A 14,163-nucleotide genomic window follows, 5' to 3' on the forward strand; every position below is an offset into this window, starting at 1 on the left:
AAGAACATGAGAAAGTTTCGTCTATAGTTGGGTGAGGACACCTCATAAAAACAGTGTGACTCTTCAACAGCGTCTACATGAGTCAACAGAAGAACCCAATATGTGAAGCTGTGTCTGGTCCTCTGAGGTTTAGCATGAGAAGAAATTCAGTGAGGAATCTGACAGTTCCTTGAGCCTTAAGTTGAGTCGAGCCTTAACTGAGTCAAAGTTACTATTGAGTCAAACACATCTTGTTCACTTTCTTCAGTTGTTTTGCCAAGTAATGTAACTTAGTGGAGTTAGTAAACCTGAAGTTCCTTCCTCTCTCCTCATTTTGTGTCAGGTAAGTTGCTGCTTTGTGGCATGGGAATGAGCAGTGTGAAGAGCCCTCACATCCCCACCATGCACTTCAACTACAGATACTTTTTGAGATTGAACAGTGGAGACTGGCTTCTCGAGGCACATCCAGCTTCTATGTCAAGTTTGCGTCCTCTTTGTGTGTCCCAGGAAGTTTGTGAAGGTCATGCGACTGAAGACGATGCTGTCCTCTTTGCAATAGGCCTGTGACAAGCATCATCCTCAGTCCCACTCTGACCTCAAGACATGGTACAGTCTTGTGTTGTGTCTCAGTTCATCCAAGGAATGTCATGTGACCAGGCATCCCTACATTTTTGGCAGTGGGACAGTTTATTGAGTACCTTCTCCACCTTATTTGCACAAGGTTTTAAATGCCTGCCCAAACTTAAGGGGCCCCTTGTGTGTATTTTATCTTCTTTAGTAATCAAATCTCAGATACTCATGAAGTAGCTTCACATCAAAACAACATCTTGAATGTTTGTATTTACCAAGTTACATTTATCTCAAGTGCACATAAATGCACATAATGTATTCCATAGCAAGAGTAGCACTGAAGCATATACAGCAGCAGAGCTTTTGCAAACGTTGATATCCTGCATGTCATCTACACAGGATGTTTGCTGTGGCATTTCACCTCCTGAGCCTGGAACAATCTGGTTTTCAGGATTGAAGCACTGAGAGGAGGAGCGCTGCTTCGAGATGTTCTCTCCCTGTAGTTATTATTGTTTGTTTCTTGCTTGTGGTTTAAGTATTCAATAGTTACTTTTATTATTATAGTATAGTCAGTTATTATAGCTTATTGTTTTTCATTTGTTTTTATTTCATCAATTTTTATTCATTTATTTTTTATTTTATTTTATTGTTTTTTATATTGATATTTTCTTTTTGTCTTTTCTGTCTTTATTATTATTATTTGTTCATTATTATTATTGTTGTTGTTATCATTATTATAATTATTATTATTAATGTGATTATTATTTTCATTATTGCACAATGCACCAAAGCACTTTTCTGTGACGGATATTTCTACGTCACCCACAGAGGAGAGATTCTCTCTGGTGGCGTGGACAACCCCTTCACTGCCGAGCAGAAAGAGTGGAAGCAGGAGTGGAGAGGAAGGAGGGTGTGGAGGTACATTGTGATCATAGACGAGGCAGGTACGTGGAGTTTAATCTGGTGAACGGCAGAGGAAGTGAAGTTTGGCCTGGCCACGCCCGGCACCAGACTGGAGAGTGTCCTCATGACGCTGCCTCTCACAGCCTGGGGATCAGACGTCAGCTTCACTGCATGTGTTTTGCTTAGTAATCTGAGTTTCAAACTCAGGTGGGAGCGCATGCACCAGCCTGCCAGAGAGTCACAAGAGGCCAAAATGCCAGAGGTGTTGAGAGACCCAGAGGAGAAGGTGTGATGCAGGCGTGTTTGTGTGTCACTCTGGAGCGTCCAGGTTCGACCAGATCAGCAGCAGTCACAAGTGCTGAGTGCGCGCTCCATGTTCCAATCCAAACATTTTCTGATCATTGCACACATCATTTCAATGCAGAACACACATAACCTGTGTGGCTTCAAATATTAAAAGTCAACCAACATGAGCAACATTTGCATGCGTCACATGTTCTGGTCATGCGGACTCAAGCTGGTCCTACATGCGTTCTTACCAGGAAGTCATGTTGGTCCTCACTCTGACACCTTTATTTTGAACTGCTGTTTATGTCCCTCACGCAACGTGATCAATGCTGCACTGAGGAGCAGTAAACAGAATAACTGCAAATAGGGCAAAAATATTTCCAAAAACTCAGAGACCATGCAGGGTTTGTTTTCTACCTTCTAACTTCTCGCTTTTCTGAGTATGTACAATTAGTTAACATATTTCTGTTGTTTATTTTAATGGCTGCACAGTGGAGCAATGCTTAGTACTATTGCCTCTCAGCAAGAAGGTTCTGGGTTTTAGTCCAGCTATGGACCTTCCTGTTTTTTCTCTCCGGGTGCTCCAATTTCCTCCCACTGCCCGAAGACATGCTCAGTAGGTTAACTGGACCTTCTAAACACTTGCTGTGTGCATGTGTGAATGGTGTGTGTGCACCTGTCCAAGGTGTATACCTGCCTCACGCCCAGTGACTCATAGATAGAGCCCCAGCACTCGCAACCCTGAACAGGATAAGTCAAACCTGCTTCATCTGTGAGCCTCAGTGTTTGGTGTGAGTCCAAGGTTGACTTTGGTGGGGTTCTGTTGGTTCACTTGACCTTGCAGACACTCTTTTAAATAGTTATTTTTTCATATTTTCTGGTGCTAGCGCTCATGCGAGTGACTGCGGCTGAAAATGAGCAGCAAAACACGATTTAATAAAACACAGAATGCTGAAATGAATGTGGCAGTTCCGAGGTTTTCTCATTCATCCTTTACTGATGTCCCCATATTCAGGTCTCCCATGATTGTTTTATAGGAACACCATCATTCTTCAGGCACCTGCTGTCCATCTGAGGTCATTGCACTCTGGTTCTTTTATATTACTTAATATATATATATATATATATATATATATATATATATATATATTTCTATAGAAGTAGGACAATAATCTGGGGAAAAGAATCAAAGTATGGCAGAAGTATGCACTGTCCCAGTGCCTTTCTGGTGATAAATTGCATTTAAGTTCCTCAGCAGAGCAAGCAGCCTCTAAAACAGCTGAGACATGAACATGAAATGACCATGACTCCTTTCAGAGACTGATCCAGCTTTCAGTCATGACACTTTGTTGCTTTACCAATAAATAAACTACAGATTCAAGGCAGTAAACACAAAATGAAGTGCTGCAATGTCAATCACTGTGTTTCACCATTCTATTCTCCCTGTGCTACACCTCCAGACACTGCACTCACATCATGACATCACTCAGCTGAAGCAAACTCTCATTGTAGAAACATTCAGTGCACTTGCATCATTTTATTAAAAATGAATTCAATATTCTTTACATAAAGTATTTTTTATATATTTATAGATTCCCTTGCAGTTCACGTTAATTGAACATTTATAAGGCATTTTCAAAAAACAGCTGTTAGGAACAACAACCAAGATGGCTACAAACCAGCACGACTCATGGCAAGTGCTGTGATCCGAAGGTCGACCGGGGGCCGGGAGGAGGGTGTTAGGGTCAGTGCTCGAGTGTGCCGTCTTACATTTGTCAGTGGCTGTTAGTGGAGTACATTTGGTTTAGTTTACAGCAGCATTGTGTACAAACACTGCCAGGGTCATTGCGTCAGTTACAGAACGAATTCGGCTCAATTTGAGCTTCAACACAAAGTGCCTACAACATTAAACGCCCCTGCAGTCACCTGCAGCATGAATTATCAATCTCCCTCAGACTTTCACACACACACACACATATATATATATATATATACATAGTTATATACAGGGGCATTCTTTCCACATGCTAGTCCAGGACGTAGTCCCTTAAATACAATCACATTCATTCTGAATTTACAACATCACGACAGACCTATGTTAATACATCCTCCACAGGGTGCATCAGGATAGCTGCAGATATTCACAGTCAAAATGATAACAGTCCCGAGGTGGTGGACACCGCAGAGCCAGTTTAAACCGAGAACCATGCTTTTATATGCGTCAGCACATGACTCGTGATTCACTTGGAGGATGACTGGAAATCCAGATGGCTTCTGCTTCAAATGCTAAATCTTTAAGATTCACAAAGTGTGTCGTCGAGTTGGACTGACTGCATAGGGTTGGCAAAATATATTTTTATCTGCTCTTGAAACAACCATCCTTAAAGTTAAACCAAAACTTGAATCACCACTTTTTTTTTTCTTAAAAGAAGTTCATAAAATAAGGCTCTATTTTCAGGAGAGTGATAAATAAAATCCAGATTTAACTCTCATCCATGTAGTCAGACAAGATCAGGACAAAATACCACCGACCATGTGTTTCAATAAAGCATAAACATAAAAAGTCATTATTAGCGTCTGAACACGGCATCAATCACACCGTGTTTCCTGGTTGGTTCAATAACATATAAAAAGAGTATGGCACTGTGAGTGTGAATATCACATGGCATGGTTGCGTGCTGGAGCGTTTGTATGAAGGCAATTGTCTTTTATAAAACGTCTTTAAATATCTGGCGAGTGAAAATGTATTTCAGAAAACGAGAGGATCATTTCAATCTGGCAGTGACCTTCAGTAACGCAACAGTCCAACCCCATCAACACTTTGTCATCCTTCATTCTGGTGCTCGCAACCTTGTCACAGCAGAATCGTCCTGCTTCGATACGTCCATTTACTCAGTCGAAATGTTCAGTGCAAATATCAGTGTGGCTGGCTGTGGCGTTAAGCTTGTCATGCCAAGGCAGCCGGCGCGAGGCTGCGGCTACATCACAGCTTAGAAATCCTTGTTGGTTAGAGCTTTAGTTGGGGTGGTGCGGACACGAGTCTTACTTCCCGTGCCTGCTGTTGCTGGTGTTGACAATGTCCTCGTATTGCGGGGGCGGCTCCGTCTCTATGTGGATGTCGGCGTGTCCCACTGCTTCCTCATAAGACGGCGGTGGGTCGCCTGCACCCCCTCTTCCCGACGTGACCTCCGACCCTGGATACGCGGGGCTGCTGTGAACGCTGAGCTCTGATTGGTCGATGTGGGGGTAGTCCCTCCCCCATTGGTCCATGGACACCACAGACAGAACGTGGTCGTGGTGAGAGTGCCGCAAGCTGGGGCTGCGCTGTGAGCGTTTGAGGGAGTGGTAGCGCCACACGGTGATGGCGACGGCGGCCACGACAAAAACGATGAGCAGTAAAGGGACGATGAGATAGAGGGACTGGACTCCGCCCACCATGGTCTCCAGGCCTCCGGCTGGGTTGCTTTCCCGCACGTACTCCTCCCAGAACCGTTTCTGTAGTAGAACAAGACAAGCATTTTCTACATTACTATTGGTATGAGGAGCAGCCATGCAAGTCACCCAAGTCACCCAACAGTTCAAGTAAACCAGTCCAACAAAATGTGTCTAAAACTTTATAGCTATAGCTGAATAACAGTCTCAACAGAGTCGCCTGGGGTGGGCTCAATGTGACCTCAGAACATACTTTTTTGCAGTACGAGAATAAAGTGTAGTTGCACATCCACTCATGATTTTAGTTTCTATTTCAGGTAAATTGATGCACTTTAAGTCTTTTCTCTTAGAGACAAAAACAATGTTAATGTTATTCTTTATTGTAAGGTGATCTATATTACCTTTTCTTTTCTTTAGTGGATACAGTGTTATGCAGAGGTGTACTGATAACATTTTTATAGACAAATGATACTATTTACAGAGGCAGCAGAGAGTTGACAGAGTGACATGAAATGGGTACACTTTCAATTCAATTTATTCAAACTTCAAACTTTAAAGCAGAGAGGAAGATGAAACTGCATCTTCAAACATACTCTACTGAAGTACAATGCTGATCCATTCCCGAAAAATGTCCTCTTAAAACACGTCAGTTGCAATGAAGTCATAAACCAGCTGATGTGAAGTTCAGGTACTCCTACAAAACCAGCTCACAAATTTAGAAAACTAGGTTCAGAAACACGACAGTCACATGTGTTAGGAGAAATATTTTCACTGAGCTGAAAACGAACTTCACGCTTTCATTGCGTCCCACCAGAAGCTCCATCCAAAACAAACTTAAGCTCAGCAGTCAAACTGCGATGTATGATCCCCATCAACACACAGACCGTCTTCCTGACTATCAGCAGAGATCAGCTTACATGTATAGAGCCGGGTGTCACAACTGAGGTAAAACCACATTATTAGTCTCCACGGCAACATCACCATTGAGTGAGAGAACAGAGCAGTGAAACAATGACAACAGTATTTTAATACGTGTTTACTTGAGGGCAGGTTTTTCTTCTCCATTAAGACCCTGGAGAAATATAAACTGCTGAGTCATAACATCTTGCCGTTCAAGCCGGACAGGAAAACAGAAGAGAAGTCACTTCTGAGGCCGAGTTTTCTGTAGCAGTCTGTACTATATCAGGTGAGCAACTTAGATTCAAACCACTGCAGGGTCACAGGTCGGAAGAGTCGCAACTGTTTCCTGCCCATTGTGAGAACTGTCACACAAGTGACGGGGGTTAATGTTCAAATTGAGAGTTGTCGTCTTGAAAGTGTGATTTTAAAAGTTGTATACAACTACATTTCTTAATACACCCTGATTCAATCTGTGTACCTTTTCTTCATTCATTCATTCATTCATTCATTCATTTTTTTGTTTCAAAATAAAATCACATTTGTTTTTCCGTTTTGAAACAAAAACGGAAACACGATTTTTCAGTTTCGCAGACAAGAACATAAAAAAAATGAAAGCATGAAACTTTTGTTTTGATTTGTTTCTAAGTTTCGGCCATTGCCGCGACTTACCCAGAAGTACAAATGGGGAGCAAGAAGGCGAGCCTGAATAATGCAACATTATAAATAATAACGAAAATTATGGCGGCCACACTTCATGTATACTATGCAATCTTTTTAAAATGGGAAAACGCCCTCCATACAGGATGTACAAATGTACATGGTCGACTGAACTAATTCACACTTGCAGTGTGAGTCCCTGGATTGTGATTGATTTGTGAGCAAAGTATTACTGGAACAAAATAAAATAATTTAGCTTTTTTTCATTCAGTTTTTCTGTTTCAACATGTAAACATAACATTTTCTGTTTTTTTGTTTTTCCATATTTAAAACTGAAAAATTTAAATGAAAACGGAAAAACAAATCAAAACTTTGAGTTTATTTTTGAAACAAAAATATGAATGAACGAAAGGTACACAGATTCACCCCCCATCACATACACACAAGCACACACAAAAATAAATAAATAAATACATAAAAAATCAATGTACTTTTTCCAACACCACGACGTGGTCCATACAACACGACTATTCTCATCAAAAACCTTCTGGTTTCTGCTGTCCACGAAACAATGAAAGAGCCCCAGTGTGGATTGTTAACCTAGAACACTGAAACAAAAAGTGCTAAACAACAAAGCAATAACAATACATGACTATGTGGTCAGCGCCAGTGGCCTTACAACTCATTCCCACCTAAAGCACGCACACACACACATCCGTTCTTCCTGCTGATAATCATCACTTCCCGAACAAACACCCACATTCCAGAGTCCAGTGCTGTCGGCATTGGATTTCTTTATTGGACACATGAACCCAACAGCCTGTAGCGAGTTACACACCAGGTTGAGTGTCACCAGCTCTCATTCATTCAGTGCAGTTCTCTATTGACTGTTTGTGTTCTGATCAACAGTCACGTGCATGATCTGAATATGACTCCCCCTCCACTCAACTGTGACCACAGAGCTATTCATAGTCCAGAAAAAAAAAAGTTTCCCGCCAGAGGCTGGGGAGCACGTGTCTGGCATATTAATCTGCTGGCTGCCTTCTCATGGAGAGAATCTGCTAAACGCTCTCACCGTCTTCTCGTCGTTCTCGAAGGCCTCCCGAGCCTCCTCATAGGTGCAGATCTCCTCTCGGCACTCCCTCTGAATGTTGCCTTGCTTCATCTCCTCCAGCAGGAAGTTGGCCCTGCGCAGCCGCCGCAGCACCGAGTGGGCTGCGTTCGCTGGCAGGAACACTGTGGAGAGACCGTTCCAATCATTAGCACCAGGAAAAGCAAAGGACGGAAAAGACAGTGATCAGGTTTCATGACTTGCAGCAGCAGAGTTCAGACAGTGAACCGCTTCTGAGTCATGTGAGGGATTAAGTTAGAAAGACATTGGAAGAGGAACGAGTGGGAGGAGGGCATCATCCATGGACTACAATCATATTCATAACTTGAGATTAGATTACATTAGATTAGTTGGCCTTTATGAGTCCCAGAGTAAATAAATAAAGTGTTGTCGAGGCAATGGATGAAGTAAACATGCAAGTTTTCCATCAGCATTTTGCTTGTTGACTGTAACTATCAAACAAAATCACACGAGCGAAGCATCAGACACAGATGATCGGGACATGCACAGATGAAAACAATGTAATCCTCTTATCCTCTTGTGAGGAAGCCCCTTTGCACCACCAGCAGCACCGCATGCAGGAGTACACACCTAGGATCACATTCAAAGGAGTTTACAATGCTTATTAAAAATATTTAGCCGACTTGGCTACAAAGCAATAAAATAGACATTTTTAAAAAGTGAATGGAAACAAATACAAATACAGCATGGACTACACTTTCTTTCTTTATGTTGTTCTCCTGAAGCCAATTTCTCATATGATGAACGCAAGCAATATTCTCCCACATTCTCCATTTAGTGACCATTGATTATTATACTGCATACTAGGGATGGGCGATATGGACAAAAAAAGTAGTCACGATAAATGTAATTCCTGCAATAATTATCATGATAAATCCATTTTCATTCTATTCCATGTGTTGGACACACTAAAGTCTCTCTTGAAGCTGTTTTATGATGGAACTTGATGGAGTGGAGTTTGTCTCCAACATCATTATCTGTTGTATGTTTAAATATAATAGCTAACTAAGTGCAGAGATGAGAAATTCAATGTTTCACGTCTCTGGTAGAAGCCGCTGGTGTCTGACAGACTGCTCTGCCACCTTTATGTAGGGATTAAATTGAGCCGTCTTTCTGCTGTATCTCATATCTCTTAACAGTTGACTTTAACTGTGGACCAGTCTGGACATATTTCCAAGATGCTATTGAAGAAATATTAGACATCATGTGAAGAAATGATCATTTAGTCAAATCCTATTCTGGAAATCATTGTACAAACTTTCAGTCATCTGTCTTGTGTGATGGAAAACCTTTACACAATTCTCTCTCCTAAAAGAGTTGTTTTCCTTTGCCTTATTGAAGATATCACAAATACTTTGACTGCTTTAGAATTTGTTGATGGTCCATAACTAATGCCGGGTCGTAGCATTAGTGCTGTCTGGCAGACTATGAACCCTAATGGGGACGCGAAAGAGGACGCTACCGCCAATACCGGAGCAGAGCTCCGTCCAAATATCCAACTATTTTCACTGCGGTGTTTCCCGCCAGCGCAGTGGGAGACCTGCATGTGTTGATGTGAACCAAGGCACACGACCGCGTCAGAGAACCTATGAGGACCACTCCATCTAATAAAATAAACACAGATCCAGAGACTCAGAGTCGACCAGTGTCATTATCAAAGGTTCCCTGGATTAAAAATAAGACTTTAAAACTACGATCGTGTACCAAAGTCCTCCACACTCTCCACGACTGTCACACGCCGGTGTCGACTGTCAAACGCCGCAGAGCTGGAGAGCGCGACGCGCTGTCGCGTCATGTTTACGTGTGCAGGTCCAATGCAGCGAGTGAGATGAGTGCTTCTCGAATTTATCGTGAGATGCAGAATTGTCATTGTGGAGATTGTGTTCGGCAGTATATCACGTACGATAAGTTATCACCTACTGCATACAAATATCTTTGTCTGCCATCGATGGATTTTTAAATCCATGTATTTCTCTTCTGCTTTGTGATTTTAAGGTCGCCTTAATTTCTTTTATAAATGGGGAAACTCATGCATTTTTTTGTTCTTACAACCTCAACCTTCTTTGCAAAATTTTGGGTTCAGATGTTCATTCACTTGCTCCATGCCTTGTGTAACTTGAATGCAAGTGTCAGGGGACATCTTCAACTCTTGATCTATCTGGTGGTTGAAAGCATGGGTGTCAAGCTCAAGGGCAGCAGTGGGTTCGGGTTTTTGTTCCAACCCTGCAAGCACACATGGGTTAACCAATCCTTCAAACACCTGCTTGGTGAGGAGGTGTCCTCTTCAATGGTTGGAAGATTGGTTTGACAAGCCAGTCACGTGGTTCCTTACAATTAAAGTAACCTGATGTGCCGACTTGCCAGGATGTTCGGAAGGAAGAGGAATGAATTGTTGGAGTTGCACCAAACTCAAGGAGCAGAGATGAGGGAGCAAACATGGGCGAGATAAAGGTAAACAAGGGGTCAGCGCAGAGCGTGAAAAGAAGAGGAGGAGTAAGAGTAGTAGAGAAAAGAGGACGCGGGCGAGAGGCTGCGAGGGGGGACAGAAACGGAGCTGTCCAGTGCCCAGATTTCTGCATAAGAACAAAGGCGTCTTTGATTTTGGATCCAATCCCAGAACCTCATAAATGAAAGCAGACGAATGGAATTAATGAGAAGCCACAGCTCTGCTCCAAACATGTTGAATTAAACCATGATTCACGCTTTAACAGAATAGGAAAAACTAATAGTATCCATGTGACTCACTGACATCATCAATTCATTTGCTGCATCCCAAACTGAATACTTGTGGGTTGGTTCACTCGATTTGCTTCAACGTGAAGCTCAGTGCCTGAGGGGTTAAAAACATGTGACAGTGAACTCACCACTCCTCATGATTCCTGCGCTTCTGTTTCGGATGGATTGGCTGTGAACAGGGCAAATGACACCAAGATTACAGCCAGATCAGTAAGGGAAGCAGAAAATCTCAAGCAGCGCCAAAACATGAGAAGAAGTGACGCAATGACAGAGCCCAGGTGTGAACTGATCTACACAAACACGTCGCGATGGAGGCGCCCGCGGCCGGGAAACGGGTGACCGGATGCAGGGCCGGGGATCCTGTCATCACCGGCCGCGTGACATCACGAACAAAGCGACGCCGCCCGTTACACCGACGAAAAGATGTTGCACCGAGATCCACAGCCTTGTTCGCCGAGTTCCTCTGCGGCTGCTGCCCGCATCACCACCGCTCTTCGAGTGTCGGTTAGTGGATACAGTGCGTCGTTTAGCGCCGCTTATTGACAACCGCAGATGATTTGTGGCTCCGCTGACGAACGGGCAGCGTCGTTAAATGTGATGGAACAAACGACGCGAGAGCTCCGCTTCACCACTGTTTTTTACTCAAAACAAGTCGGCCACTTCTGGTAGAAAGTAATGGAAATGTTGGAAATATAAACCTTACCTCCCCTCCGTCCTTGAGTGCGCATTCACGACCCCCGACTGCTACACTGCCCCTCAGGTTCTGTGCTCTCAGCGCATGCGCGGTCTGGTCTGCATCCCTCCCTTCCCTTCAGTTTTAAAGCAACAGTCCAGAAACCTGACCTACATTCACTTACATTTCAGTGACGAAACATCCATCACGTTATTACAGCATGGCTTAATTGCTCAAGCCATGCTGTAAACAAATCAACATGGATCTACAAGACGTAATATATATATATATATATATATATATATATATATATATATATATATATATATATATATATATATATATATATATATATATATATATAAGCAATTTCACTTTAAATATATCATATGGCAGACAAACAGTGATATTTGAGAAGTGAAATGAAGTTTATAGGATAAGAAAGTGTGCAATAATTACTTAAACAAAAGTAGGCATGTGCATAAGTTTGGGCACCCCAACAGGAAAATGACATCAATATTTAGGAGATTTTCCTTTTGCAGTAATAACAGCCTCTAAACGCTTCCTATAGCTTCCAGTGAGGGTCTGGATTCTGGTTGAAGGTATTTTTGACCATTCTTCCTGACAAAACATCTCCAGTTCAGTCAGGTTTGATGGTTTCCAAGCATGGACAGATTTTCAATAATATTCAGGTTTGGGGACTGAGATGGCCATTCCAGAACGTTGTACTTGTTCCTCTGCATGAATGCCTTGGTAGAATTTGAGCAGTGTTTAGGGTCATTGTCTTGTTGAAGTATCCAGCCTTGGCGCACCTTCAACTGTGTCACTGATTCTTATACATTGTTTTTAAGTATCTGTTGATACTGACTGGAATCCATGCGACCTTCAACTTGAATAAGATTTCCAGTACATGCACTGACCACACAGCCCCACACCACCACCACCAAATTTGACTGTGGGTAGCAAGTGTTTGTCTTGGAATGCGGTGTTCTTCTTCCGCCATTCATACTGCCCCTTGCTATGTCCAAGTAACTCCATTTTTGTTTCATCAGTCCACAGCACCTTAGTCCAAAATGAAGCTGGCTTGTCCAAATGTGCTTTTTTGTGGCATGTGCAAAGAAAAAAGGCTTCTGCCGCATTACTCTCCCATACAGCATCTCCTTGTGCAAAGTGCGCTGAATAGTTGAATGATGCACAGTGACACCATCTGCAGCAAGATCATGTTGTAGGTCTTTGGAGCAGGTCTGTGGGTTGAGTTTGACTGTTCTCACCATCCTTCGCCTCTGCTTTTCGGAGCTTTTTCTTGGCCTGCCACCCCGGGCCTTAACTAGAACTGTGCCTGTGGTCTTCCATTTCCTCCCTATGTTTCTGACAGCTGAAATCTCTGAGCTTCCCCTAAACCATGATGTTGAAAAGTCTTTGTTTACAGATCATTTGACAGTTGTTTTGAGGCTCCCATGTTGGCACTCTTCAGAGACGATGCAAAGAGGAGAACAACTTCCAACTGGCCACCTTAAATACCCTTTCTCATCATTGGCCTCACCTGTGTATGTAGGTCAAGGGTCAATGAGCTTAACAAACAAATTTTGTGTTCCAATACTTAGTGCTAAAGGTATTCAAATCAATAAAACAACAAGGGTGACCAAACTTATGCACCTGCCTACTTTTGTTTATTGCACACTTTCTGTAAATCCTATAAACTTCATTTCACTTCTCAAAAGTCACTGTGTTTGTCTGCTATATGATATATTTAACTGAAATTGCTGATCCGAACAACCAATGATTTATAAAGGAAAATCTTGGAAATGATCAGGGGTGCACATACTTTTGCATAGGAGTGTATATATATACAGTCCTATGCATATATATATATATATATATATATATATATATATATATATATATATATATATATATATATATAGAGAGAGAGAGAGAGAGAGAGAGAGAGAGAGCGAGAGAGAGAGACATTCAGCCCCATGTACGAGCAATGTGCACCAAGTGTGTTCATGAAATAATCATCTGATTACAAAGGAAGAAATGTCGGTCCAAACATTCTCCTTTCAAAATGACAAAAATAATGGATTTAGTATATCAACACTTATATTAACAATGTTTAGTGATAGCTCATCATAAGGTATTTTGATGCAATAATCCCAAATTATTGTGGATTGAAATTTCAAACATGTCACATAATTATTATTGTTACTACATAGCCTATGAGACCACTCCATCTAATAAAATAAACACAGATCCAGAGACTCAGAGTCGACCAGTGTCGACCAGTGTGTAATAATAATAACAATAATAATAATAATAATATTGATTTGTTCCCTCTTTTTGGAGCCTTCAGTTTTAATACTGACCTCTAGTGGCAGTATTGGTGATTGCAGTTAAACCGTTACAACGATGTCCTTTCTTGCTCTATCTGTCTATCTACAGGGGTTGGACAAAATAATAATAAACACCTTAAAGCTTAAAAAAAAAAAAAAAGCTTTAAGGTGTTTCCATTATTTTCTCCAACCTCTGTATCTAAAGACTGAGGACTGGAATGAATGACTCGACACTTTGTTTATATAAGATGATGTCCGGGTTTGTTCATGATGGCCGAGAAAGAGAGGAGGACTGTCAGAGGGAAGTTCCTGGAAGCTTTTGTTTACTGTTCTGGGAGATCTCAGTCCGAGCATTGACCTTGAATGCATCTTTGGCCTGTGACTCAACCCAGAAACTATCCAGGTCTAGTTAGGAATCAGGGTCAGGCCTGTCCCTGGGTAAACACCATGGCACTGGAGACCGTCTCCCAGCGTGTCTCGTGATTTATGCACGCGGCTTGTTCTCTTTGTGACTGTGTGCACTCTTTCCAATGTGCACCATGCTGGTGCACTCTGACGAC

At 42.1% G+C, this 14,163-nt stretch overlaps 1 protein-coding gene across 2 annotated transcripts; it reads right to left on the reverse strand.

Moving 5' to 3' along the window:
* Positions 1-3,272: 3,272 nt before the first annotated feature.
* prrg1 (proline rich Gla (G-carboxyglutamic acid) 1) lies at positions 3,273-11,390 on the reverse strand. 2 transcript variants are annotated; one of them, XM_053854358.1, is made up of 4 exons: positions 11,301-11,390; positions 10,726-10,766; positions 7,805-7,965; positions 3,274-5,235 (listed from the first exon to the last, which is right to left on the reverse strand). In XM_053854358.1, exons 2-4 carry the CDS (start codon positions 10,733-10,735, stop codon positions 4,783-4,785), a joined length of 624 nt encoding a protein of 207 aa, XP_053710333.1. In that variant the 5' UTR covers positions 10,736-10,766; positions 11,301-11,390; the 3' UTR covers positions 3,274-4,782. The 2 variants fall into 2 exon arrangements, with proteins under 2 accessions (XP_053710334.1, XP_053710333.1); XM_053854359.1 differs by lacking the exon at positions 11,301-11,390 and having other exon boundaries at positions 3,273-5,235; positions 10,611-10,755.
* Between the last annotated feature and the right edge of the window lie 2,773 nt (positions 11,391-14,163).

Source organism: Synchiropus splendidus, chromosome 1 (genome assembly GCF_027744825.2).
Source record: "Synchiropus splendidus isolate RoL2022-P1 chromosome 1, RoL_Sspl_1.0, whole genome shotgun sequence".
NCBI lineage: Eukaryota > Metazoa > Chordata > Actinopteri > Syngnathiformes > Callionymidae > Synchiropus > Synchiropus splendidus.